This window comes from Homalodisca vitripennis, chromosome 4 (genome assembly GCF_021130785.1).
Source record: "Homalodisca vitripennis isolate AUS2020 chromosome 4, UT_GWSS_2.1, whole genome shotgun sequence".
In the NCBI taxonomy this organism is placed as follows: Eukaryota; Metazoa; Arthropoda; class Insecta; order Hemiptera; family Cicadellidae; genus Homalodisca; species Homalodisca vitripennis.
The window spans coordinates 178,928,568-178,943,762 of record NC_060210.1 but is presented as its reverse complement, the minus strand read 5'-3'; the positions used below and the strand labels follow the sequence as shown (position 1 = coordinate 178,943,762).

At 36.7% G+C, this 15,195-nt stretch overlaps 1 protein-coding gene across 1 annotated transcript in view; it reads right to left on the bottom strand.

Moving 5' to 3' along the window:
• Window positions 1-15,195, bottom strand: part of LOC124360707 (rho GTPase-activating protein 7) — a 366,867-nt gene that overhangs the window by 35,502 nt on the left and 316,170 nt on the right. Inside the window, exon 8 of the mRNA XM_046814537.1 lies at window positions 10,321-10,392. Coding sequence (XP_046670493.1) covers window positions 10,321-10,392 — 72 coding nt within the window. The remainder of the gene's footprint in view (window positions 1-10,320; window positions 10,393-15,195) is intronic.

Sequence of the window (15,195 nt, the reverse complement as noted above, 5' to 3'; positions counted from 1 at the left end):
TGCCGTATCTCCCTGAAGAATTTGTGTTATCATTCTTTGATGTTTGGAGTCAACTCCTACTTGCCGTATCTCCCTGAAGAATTTGTGTTATCATTCTTTGATGTTTGGAGTCAACTCCTACTTGCCGTATCTCCCTGAAGAATTTGTGTTATCATTCTTTGATGTTTGGAGCCAAATCCTACTTGCCGTATCTCCCTGAAGAATTTGTGTTATCATTCTTTGATGTTTGGAGTCAAATCCTACTTGCCGTATCTCCCTGAAGAATTTGTGTTATCATTCTTTGATGTTTGGAGTCAACTCCTACTTGCCGTATCTCCCTGAAGAATTTGTGTTATCATTCTTTGATGTTTGGAGTCAACTCCTACTTGCCGTATCTCCCTGAAGAATTTGTGTTGTCATTCTTTAATGTTTGGAGTCAACTCTTAATTGCCGTATCTCTCTGAAGAATTTGTGTTATCATTCTTTGATGTTTGGAGTCAACTCCTTAATTGCCGTATCTCCCTGAAGAATTTTTGTTATCATTCTTTGATGTTTGGAGTCAACTCCTACTTGCCGTATCTCCTTGAAGAATTTGTGTTGTCATTCTTTAATGTTTGGAGTCAACTCTTAATTGCCGTATCTCTTTGAAGAGTTTGTGTTGTCATTCTTTGATGTTTGGAGTCAACTCTTAATTGCCGTATCTCTTTGAAGAGTTTGTGTTGTCATTCTTTGATGTTTGGAGTCAACTCTTAATTGCCGTATCTCTCTGAAGAATTTGTGTTGTCAACCTTTAAAAACATCACCAATAGATTTGTAGAGGAATATGTTTTATGTAATATATTCAATAAACACTATAAGCTACGTACTATACGCATTAGTGTGAAAATATGACGGAGTATCACAGCCTCCGTGACGAGTGTAATCCACAAGCGGACGGCTATACTGTATAGTTTGGCCGTGACCATGTCACGTCGCATCGTATACAGCACTGTGTGAGGTGCACGTGTTTAGACTATTTATAGTAATATCTAGTAGTAGTATTTCAGGTAGAATCCGAAGTGAATGATACGTGAGAGAGGCGCATGGTCGTACATCTGCGGTCTCGGCACCACACGCACACCGACACTGTTGGGAATAATGAATAAGGAATTAGGAGGTTGACAACGGTGTGTTCCGTCGAACCTCAGCACGATAAATCAAGGTAAATAGCCGCAGTAACTAACCAGAACGGCACCTTTTACAGAAAATTGTTCGTTTCAAATTGTCTTCAAAGATTTACGTTATTATCTCCACTAATTGCTATTTCCACACCAATTTAAATACTAATGTCTTGGCATGTACAATAAATGGACTGGAACAATTGACGTACTGCAGTATGGTTACTTTTTTATTGTTTACATATTGTTTTTTTTTTTTTTTGCAATAAATGCACCGTTGCAAAACCTTTTACTCTGTTTACATTTATTGTTTTAAATGGTCATATTATTTCGACAACGCGAGCAAAAGCATCCATGGGAACTTATTTATACATTTTAACGATTTTCAATTTAATAATTACCGTTTTACAAAATAATCAGACTCTTTACTATAAATAATTCATAAGTGTTAACGTGAATCAGAAAACGCACATGCAATAGCGTGTTTTCGTCAAGACCCGATAGTCAAGTTTTCATTTTAATTGCGTATTAGCGGGAAACGCTCGAAAGGCGCAAAACGTCTAGTTTCGAATTTGAAACTAATCGGAAATCACTTTCAGATAATTTGTACCCAATTACTCGCAGAAAATGACAACATAATTTGCATTGACACGAATAAAAACGTTGCTGCTTATGATCGTAACACTGTGCCTGTAGTGAGTCATCATGAGCAATGACCGACATAGGATACGTGATGTCAGTTATACAGTATTAAAGACACAGACCTCGATCAGTTTGCGAGGTCTTTTATATACAAGATACGCCATACCAAGTATCGCGTAACACTGGAGTCCAATGAAAAATTTCACCATCATCCAACTCAGTGTTTCTCATATAGAAATGAAGGTTTATACAAATTTTCAAGTCTGTAGGTCGGTTCGTTTTCGAAACATCATGCAAGACAGATAGACGTACATAAAGGCAGCCGTGACGATTACCATTGGCTAGTCCCTCTGGTCAGTCGTAGGTGGTTAGTAGACGAATGAAGACGTATTGTGACCTGTATTCCGTAGTTCAGTTTTAATGATTAGTGTTTTGTATAGTTTTTTATTAAGTGCATGTTTATAGAGTTAGTGAAGTTGACAAACAACATGTAGGTTGTGATTCCTGACTTAGGCGTGCCATAACGCTTTGGTAAGATTTGTTTATTTTAACCTAGTTTGTAATTATGCATTAGGTTAGTTCTTTACCTGAAGAAGAGATCAGATTGCAGATCTCGAAACGTAGTGTTACTGATTTCTTGTTTCACTGAACGATGGCACATGTCCGGAAAAATCCTGTTTCCTTCACATAAAGGCAGATAGAAATGACATTTTTCTAACCCCTCGAGTGAAAGTCTTCGTTAATGCTCAGCCAATAATTATAAATTCACAGTACCGTCCATGTTTAACAGTCGATACCTCTTCCTGTTAAGGGCCCTTCCTTTTCAAGTCCTTTTAAAATCGTATCGTTGTGCGATAAGACTAGAAACGTGGTACTTGGGTTTGTTTTGGTTACAGGGAGAACTATATTTATTTTGCGGTCAGAGCTAAAAGGCAGCAAAGTTGTAAAGTAACTTCGTCACTTCGGTTGCGTTACGTTTTGTTGGGTTCTTTTATAATCTGTTGTACCAGTTTATATCCGGCCTCCCCACATTCTGATCCAATCCAAGGTAAATTAACTACATTTGTCGAAGACAATTAAGTAGAAATATAAATAAGTATATTATAAAGGGCCACTGTCAACATTGGTAAATTTATTACACTTCCAGACACATACACGGTAACTATCAGTGAAAAAATACTATGAAAATAGTGAACAACAAATGAAAATGTATCGGGTACACTTATAGTATACACAATATGAACCTTGTGAGCATTTATCTTGCAACTATGAACACCCTGACGTAAATTGAACTTTCCCCAATTACATTCTAGTATGCAGCATTCTCTCGGATTAATGCTTGGACGATCACAGAGTTTACCAAGAACTAGGGCAGTACGTACTCATCAATATATTCTGTCTGATAAAACCATATCTGATATGAGCACAGTACTTGTTCGTTAACGTTTACAAAATGCCAATAACATTGGTTTGAAACATATTTCACGAATTAAACGGCTACGACAATAACAACAAATTTAAGGGATGAAAAGTTAGTTAACTTAATAATGTGAATAGCAGGAATTCTAGTAACTCATTTAAATACGAAAGAACATTTTAAGTGAAAACGTAAAAACCATGATGAGACGAGCAAGTCTTGTCTTACTGGAAACCGTGTTGTTTATAAAAGTCAAACAGTTTAAATGAATCATTTTTTTTATTTACAATGATAAACACAATGCTTAAGACAAAAATGAAGTGAAAACGTATACTCTTACCAGTAGGATGTGAAAATGTTTTCAAAACTAAAATTGGATTTCAATTATAATTATCTTATTATATTAATGTTCCACTTCAACATATTAAATACAAATAAAGTTAATAGAGGAATACTCATAAAGTAGCAAACCAAATGTTTGTACATAACAATTTATAGTTCCACAAAAACGTATTTTTTGTATTTTCAGATTTGTTTGCGAAATGATCTCTCCACTGATAACACGTCTTGTACTTAGACAATACTTTTTTCCAAAAATAAACAAGGGAATTTAGTATTTATTTTTTAATTTTTAGCAACCTTAAAAAAGTTTTTTTTAATTTACCATGTAATAAACCAACTTTTAACGTGTAGGTAGGTACGTTTTTATATTTCAAATATAAAACAAATTTAACAGTATAGTAATATTATTAAACTATACAAGAAGCTCGGCTATTATTGTACAATGCCAATTATGGGGTATTTCAAGTATGTATTATATATCTGGTGTTCGTTATTAAACAACTTAAATTTCACTTTAGAATGTGGTAAATTTCACATAAATGTTTGTTTTATAGCATAAAGTTTAAAATCCACAAGTTAACTTAGCGCGATGAAAGGATTCCATTTGGCGTTAAACATTTCTGCATTTTAAAGAATTCATTACGGTCAGTATGCCACTGACCGGTAACTAATTCTCTTATATTGGATGGAGTGAACTTGTATATAACGTTTATACTACATTTCTTGTTTTATTTTTTTCTCTTTATATTTTCTCATATACCATTTTACGATGCGGTCGTAATAATCCAAGGCTAACCTCGGACATTTCTTTTCTAATGCCGAGTATTCGTTTCCTTCAAAGCGACAAATTTCTATTTTCAATTACTTTAACCTGAATAAACCATAAATTATGTCTACCCTACATGGATATAGCAGTCTTCTACACAACGCCTCGAGTAGTGTAACAAATCTGGCCACATCATGTATATAACGCCTTTAATAGTGTTCAGCCAACTTGGACATATCAAACCTCTACAGCACTTATGGCAACGTCTATAAAACCTGGACACTCCAGTCCTCTTCACACCTGTAATAACATCTAGGCCACTCTGGACATAAGTCAAAAGTCAAAGTAAAAAATACGTTTTATCCAAAAGTATATGATAAATTTTGAAGTGAAAACTTATGATGAAGTTTTAAGAAATGGAATAGGATTCCACAGTGCGAACCTATAATTTCACAATAATGTACTAGACATCTAATTGAATAGGGATTACAATGTTACGCAGCCCTGTATTTCAGTTAAATACATGTTACAGTACTCATATGCAGAAAAGGTTTCATATGAGTTTAGATATTATTTACTGTTCTGAGTCATACTGTGAAAATTGGAAGAGGAGATATATAACATAAATCAATTTCCCTAAATCAACACGATTTCACATAAGTGTATTTAAAAAATTAACATTATTAGTTTTTATACTACTTTTATCTATTCCATCATATCTATTCATGTTGACGACAGCTTATATTTATCAGATGTGGGAAAGACACAAGCTAAGCTATATAAAATTGAAGTTTATTTGGTTGTGGTTTATTAATGAAACTTACGGCACGAACTTTACAAGAAAGAGAATTATGTACAAAAATTCTGAAAAGTACATAATTTTTACATTCCATGCACAAATCACTGGAGTTAGTAATGAAATCATCATTAACAGACTAATTTTGTTGAGGAATGATAACACTGGTTACACAGGAACAAGATAAACAGTAAATCATCCGTTAAGCGAGTAAAGGAACAATGAGAGAATATTAGTATATAGTATGTTTCAGTTCGAATTAGAGACCAAATCAATAGAGTTAGTAATGAAATCACCATTACCAGACTAATTTTGCTAGGGAATGATAACACTGGTTACACAGGAACAAGATAAACAGTAAATCATCCGCTAAGCGAGTGAAGGAACAATGAGAGAATATTCGTATATGGTATGTTTCAGTTAGAATTAGAGTCCAAATCAATAGAGTTAGTAATGAAATCACCATTACCAGACTATTTTTGCTAAGGAATGATAACACTGGTTACACAGGAACAAGATAAACAGTAAATCATCCGCTAAGCCAGTGAAAGAACAATGAGAGAGAATATTAGTATATAGTATGTTTCAGTTCGAATTAGAGTCCAAATCAATAGAGTTAGTAATGAAATCACCATTACCAGACTAATTTTGCTGAGGAATGATAACACTGGTTACACAGGAACTAGATAAACAGTAAATCATCCGCTAAGCGAGTGAAGGAACAATGAGAGAATATTCGTATATGGTATGTTTCAGTTAGAATTTGAGTCCAAATCAATAGAGTTAGTAATGAAATCACCATTACCAGACTAATTTTGCTGAGGAATGATAACACTGGTTACACAGGAACAAGATAAACAGTAAATCATCCGCTAAGCGAGTGAAGGAACAATGAGAGAATATTAGTATATAGTATGTTTCAGTTAGAATTAGAGTCCAAATCAATAGAGTTAGTAATGAAATCACCATTACCAGACTAATTTTGCTGAGGAATGATAACACTGGTTACACAGGAACTAGATAAGCAGTAAATCATCCGCTAAGCGAGTGAAGGAACAATGAGAGAACCGCCTACCTGACGGGTCCGCTAGCGCGCCGCAGCTAAATACCGTGCTGCCATGAGACTCGTGAGCAACGTCACACACACACACAACATACACACGTACTGCTACCACTCAGCTGATACCACCACAGCTACACGCACACTGTCGGCAGTCGGCACCACGCGGTCTACAGTCTACACTCCACAGTCTAACCCGACCCCCTCCACCTCAACCTGTTCACTGCCGTTTAACCGGGCTTTCTCCTTTTTTCCCCGATCGTACCGAGAAATTGATTCAATATTGTTTCCGAGTTCAAACTGTCGTCACGGTCAGTCTCCATAAAAGTCACAATAACGAAGTGGAAGATTTTATCGCGACTCCGAGTATTTTAAACTCGCTGCCTCCGTGACTCGCCCGATCGAGATCTAGTCTTTTACAGTATATGATCCACCCATTGGTGATTTCTTTATTGTTAACTGTATCTAGTTGAATATATTTTGTTGTTATACATCCGAATTAAAAATACATATACTGTAATAATGTTTTTAAACGAACAAATTTAAGTAGGTTTGTGATGTAAAAAAAAAATAATATAGGTTGAGTTCAGCTTCACAATGCTACGATAAACCATCGTGTCGATTGTGTGCGATAAACCCGTGTCGGGCCAAATAATATCATGCGAATTGCGACCAAACGTATTTTTGACAGATTTTTACCTTTGTCAGATTTCGTAATCAGTCTTTATTGTCTTCATAATAAATAAATGAGGGATTAAAAATAAAAATGTAATAACTTGCAAGATTAATTAATAGGCAGAAAACATATAATCCTCGTTCATGGTATTAATAATTTGTAATTCACCCTTATTTTGTTGCAGTATACATGCCTGCTGTAGTATTGGTATACACGCTGAAAGTCATATATGAATTCGTACAAAGCAATATATAAAATTAAAATGAAAACGAATAAAAAATCACAGATGAGATGACTAGATTCCTTGCAAAGTAATCTTGGACGACAAAGATACAAACCATTGTACTTTTGACAGTAGCTCTTTATTTCCTATTTGGTCTTGTGTAGCGTTATTCATTCCGGCTTATCAAAATGTCTCTCAGTGCGGGCATTTGTCTCACAGAGCTTTTGTTACTCATCACGGAAATATTATTCAGTACGTACGTGTTACTCAGTACGTACATGTACTCAGTACGTACATGTTACTCAGTACGTACATGTTACTCAGTACGTACATGTTACTCAGTACGTACATGTTACTGAGTACGTACATGTTACACAGTAAGTACATGTTACTCGGTACGTACATGTTACTCGGTACGTACATGTTACTGAGTACGTAAATGTTACACAGTACGTGCATGTTACTCAGTACGTACATGTTACTTAGTTAGCGTGAAAAAATTTATTTAAAACGAGCTTGTTCCTCATAGCGGCATGTCACTAATCGCGGACATTTACTTTGTACGTGCTTTTTACTCAGCAAGGACGTTACTCAGCACGAGCATTCCGTTCTCTAACTTAATATTGGATTTATAATATCCTTCGGAATATTGGAATTCCACTCTTATTTGAACATTCGCTGATAATATATTAACTCCCCCAGTCCCAAGTGTTGTACCCGAGTTTTGTTTTCTACGTTCGTCTCACAAAGGTATTCCGTTCAACAAATTTGCTTGCTAATAGATTCGTACATAACTATATTTTGACTGGTGGATGGGCTATGAAATACAATTTATAAAGCTCAAAAAGAGAAACAATTACTTGGGATGCCTACAGTCAGTTTTACTCTTTCAAGCGAATCTTTTGATCGTTCATCACTAGATGTTCAGCGTGTAAATAAAGAATACTAACAATTTAGGGATATTTATTAAGTAAAGTTTTACTTTACTTCTATCACACTTTACATTATTCTCCCAATTTTGGTATGAATTCAACAAATGTATTTAAAGTTTATGTACATGATTTTTAATAGTCTTTTTAAAATTGAGACTTAATGTAGAGTTCGACTTCAAAGCAGTTCTACGTACTGCACAATATGCTCTGGTGAACCTCATTTACATCTTCTAATTAATCTCGACCTAGGCTACCATACAAATCAGGTCATGCCAATTATCTTTGAATCTTCCGGTGACGTAACTGAACACGCGAAATTCGGACATTTCATTCCATCATGAGTATTATGATCGTATTTAGAACACAGTCTCCCAATAAACAGTGCCATTTTCTTTATTTGCTCTAAGCATGAACTTGGAGAATAACAGAAAGGCTGCAAATCAGTAAAAACTAATTTTTCAAGGTATCCCATTTTTCTCAACTTTTAATTCAATTTTCAAATTTGTTCACTAATTCTAACCTCCGTTAATTAGCAATCAAACTATTATTTCAGCTAAACAACGCTAATTGCCTAATAATATTGGCTAATAAACCATAGTTTACAAACACATGCAATATTCTGTTCATAATAAAGCTTTATACTAGAGTACATCGCACCAAAATAGTCCGATAATATTTGAAGCGGTGTGGTCATATCGCTGCTGACCAGTTGTTTACGCTATGACGTAGCTATGTCCGTACAATGTCTGCTTAATTTACATGTTGTCTGCAAAATACAATATGAATGAAATCAATAGATCAGAGCAGCGTATGTTCACGGTAACAGCTACCGGTAATTGCTTTTTGCAACAAACTTTTGCAACGTATCAGTAATTTTTAGTTTCTGGCGCGAGGTGTACAGGGGTGATTCAGGACGCATCAGCCACCATCGGATTTTCGTGCGGACTGATCTAGTTAAGAATATATTTGGACAAAGGTTTCCCATAAAACAAGTAGTCTACAAGACATGTTGACTTTTGTTGTGAGATAGTCTAAAAGAATATAAATTTCAATTGACATTCCTTATAAGGAAAATCCTTACGAGGTTTTACGAAAATAAGAAACTGACAATCATATGGTAAAAAACGATGTTTCAACCTAGCGAATACAAAGAGGCGTCCCAGAAGATCCATTTGTGAGTGAGTAAAGCCAAAGCGGGAAAATAAACAGAGTATCTGTTCAGATAAATCATATATTCAACAACATACAGACTAGTCCTCCGGCTATTGAAGATACACAGAAATAATAGTTACTGATATGTCATGGCAATGTGGCGCTTGTTTGTCAACTGTTACGGAAAATAACAGTATATTTCTATATTGTTCTAGGAACAGGTACAATAGTTCATATGTATTCTGCTAACAAGAGCAAGGTTATGTTTCATTTATAGTGAAATAAAACCGTAATGTTGACAACTGTAGTGCACCTCGATGTTCAAACTGCTGATAGGACATCCAATATAAATGTGTTCACGTTTTCGAATTGGTCTCTCCTATAGTAAATATTCAAAAAAATAATTTGCATGTTTTAGTACTAAAATAATTAATGAATATTGTTTGGTGAATAATAGTAAGATAACGATTGTGACGCACTCATATTTATCGAAAAATTATAGTTCATCTCTGTTTTTATAAACAATTGTTATTACTATATGCTTTCTTAGAGTAGGCTAAAATAACCCTTTTAAGCCTTATTCTGCCCGTCCTGATAGACCACTGGCCTGTGCGAAAATTTTATCAAACAGAATATGGAGAAGAGTCAATACAGTAAAACGTACTGATAAAAAATGCTATGGTCATAGACAGGATTTCAACCTGCCCTATTAACAATTCATATTCAAAGTCCGACGTCTTAGACTGCTCGGAATCGAAAATCCTTAAGTATATTCTGACAGTTTTTCTGAAATCTCTCTAAAGTGTGGGTTTATTTTACACAATTGAACTACTACATTTTTAATAAAACATTTAATTCTAAACTAAAACTAAAACTAGTCCACAAATAATTATTGGAGCCAAGTTTTAAATAAAATGACTCAACTAATACATGTTTAATGCAGCTAACAGTTTGTGTCTGGATGGCATATAAAATTGGCCACAAAAATAATCTAAGTAACATTTTCTCTCAATATTTCTATTCGATTGTTATTTGCAACACCACAAAGTCCACCTAAAACACGGATTAAATCGACAAAATAATAATTTACTTGTCAGCGCATTAAACTTGCAAAATAATTCGATTAATCATTATATATAGTGCAATAATGGAGAGAAAAAGAGCGAGAGACAGCTCACCTTCATACATCTGCGCATACTGGGGGAATCCCGCTGCTCGTAGCCACTTGCAAGCTTCAGCAGCCTCGATTTCTGGAAACAAAACAGTAAATAATATTAACGTTATCTTCAATCATATTTTAACAGTTAGTGTATACTACATTCCAGTGAAAATCTACAGAATGTTTTAAATTGGTGTTCTAAGAGGTGGTACTGAGGCCGAGATAAGTAGAATCTGCCCAAGTAGCCATGACGTTTGATGGATTACATCGTTATTCATAATTAAACACCATGGAGAGTGGTACTAGTATTCGAGATAACTATAATCTCGCTCAGGTAGCCGTGATGCTTGGTGGATTATATCGATCCTCACTACTACTGCACACATGGAGAGGTGATACTAGTGGCCGAGATAACTATAATCTCGCTCAGGTAGCCGTGATGCTTGGTGGATTATATCGATCCTCACTACTACTGCACACATGGAGACGTGATACTAGTGGCCGAGATAACTATAATCTCGCCCAGGTAGCCGTGACTACTGTTGGACTACATCGACCCTCACTACTACTGAACTCATGGAGAGGTGATACTAGTGGCCGAGATAACTATAATCTCGCCCAGGTAGCCGTGATGCTTGGTGGATTATATCGATCCTCACTACTACTGCACACATGGAGACGTGATACTAGTGGCCGAGATAACTATAATCTCGCCCAGGTAGCCGTGACTACTGTTGGACTACATCGACCCTCACTACTACTGAACTCATGGAGAGGTGATACTAGTGGCCGAGATAACTATAATCTCGCCCAGGTAGCCGTGATGCCTGGTGGATTATATCGACCCTTACTACTACTCTACACATGGAGAGGTGATACTAGTGGCCGAGATAACTATAATCTCGCCCAGGTAGCCGTGATGCCTGGTGGATTATATCGACCCTTACTACTACTCTACACATGGAGAGGTGATACTAGTGGCCGAGATAACTATAATCTCGCCCAGGTAGCCGTGATGCTTCGTGGATTATATCGACCCTTACTACTACTCTACACATGGAGAGGTGATACTAGTGGCCGAGATAACTATAATCTCGCCCAGGTAGCCGTGATGCTTCGTGGATTATATCGACTCTCACTACTACTCTACACATAGAGAGTTGATAATAGTGGCCGAGATAAGTATAATCTCGCTCAGGCAGCCGTGATGCTTGGTGGATTATATCGATTCTCACTACTACACTACACATGGAGAGGTGATACTAGTGGCCGAGATAACTATAATCTCGCTCAGGTAGCCGTGACTACTGTTGGACTATATCGACCCTCACTACTACTGCACACATGGAGAGGTGATACTAGTGGCCGAGATAACTATAATCTCGCCCAGGTAGCCGTGATGCTTGGTGGATTATATCGACTCCTCACTACTACTGCACACATGGAGAGGTGATACTAGTGGCCGAGATAACTATAATCTCGCTCAGGTAGCCGTGATGTCTGGTGGACTATATCGACCCTCACTACTACTGCAACACATGGAGAGGTGATACTAGTGGCCGAGATAACTATAATCTCGCCCAGGTAGCCGTGATGCTTGGTGGATTATATCGACCCTCACTACTACTGCACACATGGAGAGGTGATACTAGTGGCCGAGATAACTATAATCTCGCCCAGGTAGCCGTGATGCTTGGTGGATTATATCGACTCTCACTACTACTGAACACTAGAGAGGTGATACTAGTGGCCGAGATAAGTATAATCTCATCCAGGTACCTGTGACGCCTGGTGGATTATATCGACCCTTACTACTTATCTACACATGGAGAGGTGATACTAGTTGCCGAGATAACTATAATCTCGCCCAGGTAGCCGTGACGTCTGTTGGACTATATTGATCCTCACTACTACACAACACAACTCTCTAATACCCGATCTCCAGTTGAGCTACCTGTCTGGTGTAAGCCATTATCATTAAAGAAATTAATTTTTTTCATGTATTAATATAATTTTGTGAAATGTGTTACATTCTGAAGAAACTTATTGATTATATATTTAAATTTAAGTTTCATTATTACGTAGATTTCATAGCAATTTACCTATTGCAATTGCTCTCATTATGGAATATCCGGAATGTGTTTTGCATTTCTCCTATCATGACTGCCAGAAGTAAAGCTGCCATAATCCGAAAATTGTTGAGGTAAAATAAATTACTTAAAGTAAACGACTTTTGTGTGTATCATTTGTGTGTTTTTTTATATCCTTGAATAATAGTAAACGTCGGCAATACCAAGAGATAACAAACAGAATTAAAGTGTTAGAGTGTTCTCAATCGACATACCTTAATTGAGAACATTACATTGTAAAGAGTAATTAAACAACACAGTATTCTACTGTCGAGGTACCTTGAGAATTACAGTTAAAATAGTCTTAATCCTTATACTACTGGTTTGAAGTAACTACAGTTTTAACCTTCGGACCGGCCATAACGAAATCTGTGTAACTGTTGTAACAAGCAGAAGATGTAGATTTGTCCAACAGGACTGTCTTATCGTAAACTGTAAGATGAAAGCAGGCCGCTGTGCTGTGAGACTGTCCAGTGTCCAGTGTACCGACCCAGCGCAGCGGTAGTTAGCCACATACCCCACATCACCTCCATCAGCACTCAGACCACGTCCTGCAGCATGTCTCGCATTTATAGGCCTTCCACTCTTCATAGAAACATCGTCAATTCAATATCCACTGTACCGTCCACCTCACTCAACTCTGGAATCTTTCTCTCTTTCTTCAATCAGCATTGCGTCATGCACTCCACACTCGTGTTCTCTCCGTATTAGAAAATATTTCCCTTGTTCTTCAATGTAAGTAACGGACTCTCTTACAGATTCTTTAAATATTTAAGATAAATTACTCTCATTCTGCTTTTCCATTTGTGTCTGATTATAATTGTCATAAAAGAAAACAATAAATTAATTGTTCCGACTTGGAATGCATGGCACATTGCAGTTTATTTCCATGAAAATTTACAATGAAATCCATGATTTATAAATGTAACACTAGGTATTAGTAAGTAATAATAGTACTACATAATTGAGCTACATTTTAAAAGAAACAGTCACTTAACGCAAGATATAAAAAATCACTCGCTATATAAACATCAAACAAGGAAGATGTCTTATGGCAATTGAAATTAGCCCTTTGAGCACCTTCAGTATGTAAAGGGCAACCAGTGCTATGTAAGTTTGAGTTAGGTACCAAGCTACTCAACATCATGTAAGTAAGAGGTCTCTGAGTGTCAGACACATTGAATCTGTTGCTGAACACATGATGTCACTCGATACAATGTCAGCGATGGTATTTTGAGCTTGATATCAAGCTATCGCTACATCATGTAAGTAAGAGGTCTCTGAGTGTCAGACACATTGAATCTGTTGCTGAACACATGATGTCACTCGATACAATGTCAGCGATGGTATTTTGAGCTTGATATCAAGCTATCGCTACATCATGTAAGTAAGAGGTCTCTGAGTGTCAGACACATTGAATCTGTTGCTGAACACATGATGTCACTCGATACAATGTCAGCGATGGTATTTTGAGCTTGATATTAAGCTATCGCAACATCATGTAAGTAAGAGGTCTCTGAGTGTCAGACACATTGAATCTGTTGCTGAACACATGATGTCACTCGATACAATGTCAGCGATTGTATTTTGAGCTTGATATCAAGCTATCGCTACATCATGTAAGTAAGAGGTCTCTGAGTGTCAGACACATTGAATCTGTTGCTGAACACATGATGTCACTCGATACAATGTCAGCGATGGTATTTTGAGCTTGATATCAAGCTATCGCTACATCATGTAAGTAAGAGGTCTCTGAGTGTCAGACACATTGAATATGTTGCTGAACACATGATGTCACTCGATACAATGTCAGCGATGGTATTTTGAGCTTGATATCAAGCTATCGCTACATCATGTAAGTAAGAGGTCTCTGAGTGTCAGACACATTGAATCTGTTGCTGAACACATGATGTCACTCGATACAATGTCAGCGATGGTATTTTGAGCTTGATATTAAGCTATCGCAACATCATGTAAGTAAGAGGTCTCTGAGTGTCAGACACATTGAATCTGTTGCTGAACACATGATGTCACTCGATACAATGTCAGCGATGGTATTTTGAGCTTGATATCAAGCTATCGCTACATCATGTAAGTAAGAGGTCTCTGAGTGTCAGACACATTCAATCTGTTGCTGAACACATGATGTCACTCGATACAATGTCAGCGATGGTATTTTGAGCTTGATATCAAGCTATCGCTACATCATGTAAGTAAGAGGTCTCTGAGTGTCAGACACATTGAATCTGTTGCTGAACACATGATGTCACTCGATACAATGTCAGCGATGTTATTTTGAGCTTGATATCAAGCTATCGCAACATCATGTACGTAAGAGGTCTCTGAGTGTCAGACACATTGAATCTGTTGCTGAACACATGATGTCACTCGATACAATGTCAGCGATGGTATTTTGAGCTTGATATCAAGCTATCGCTACATCATGTAAGTAAGAGGTCTCTGAGTGTCAGACACATTGAATCTGTTGCTGAACACATGATGTCACTCGATACAATGTCAGCGATGGTATTTTGAGCTTGATATCAAGCTATCGCTACATCATGTAAGTAAGAGGTCTCTGAGTGTCAGACACATTGAATCTGTTGCTGAACACATGATGTCACTCGATACAATGTCAGCGATGGTATTTTGAGCTTGAAATCAAGCTATCGCAACATCATGTAAGTAAGAGGTCTCTGAGTGTCAGACACATTGAATCTGTTGCTGAACACATGATGTCACTAGATACAATGTCAGCGATGGTA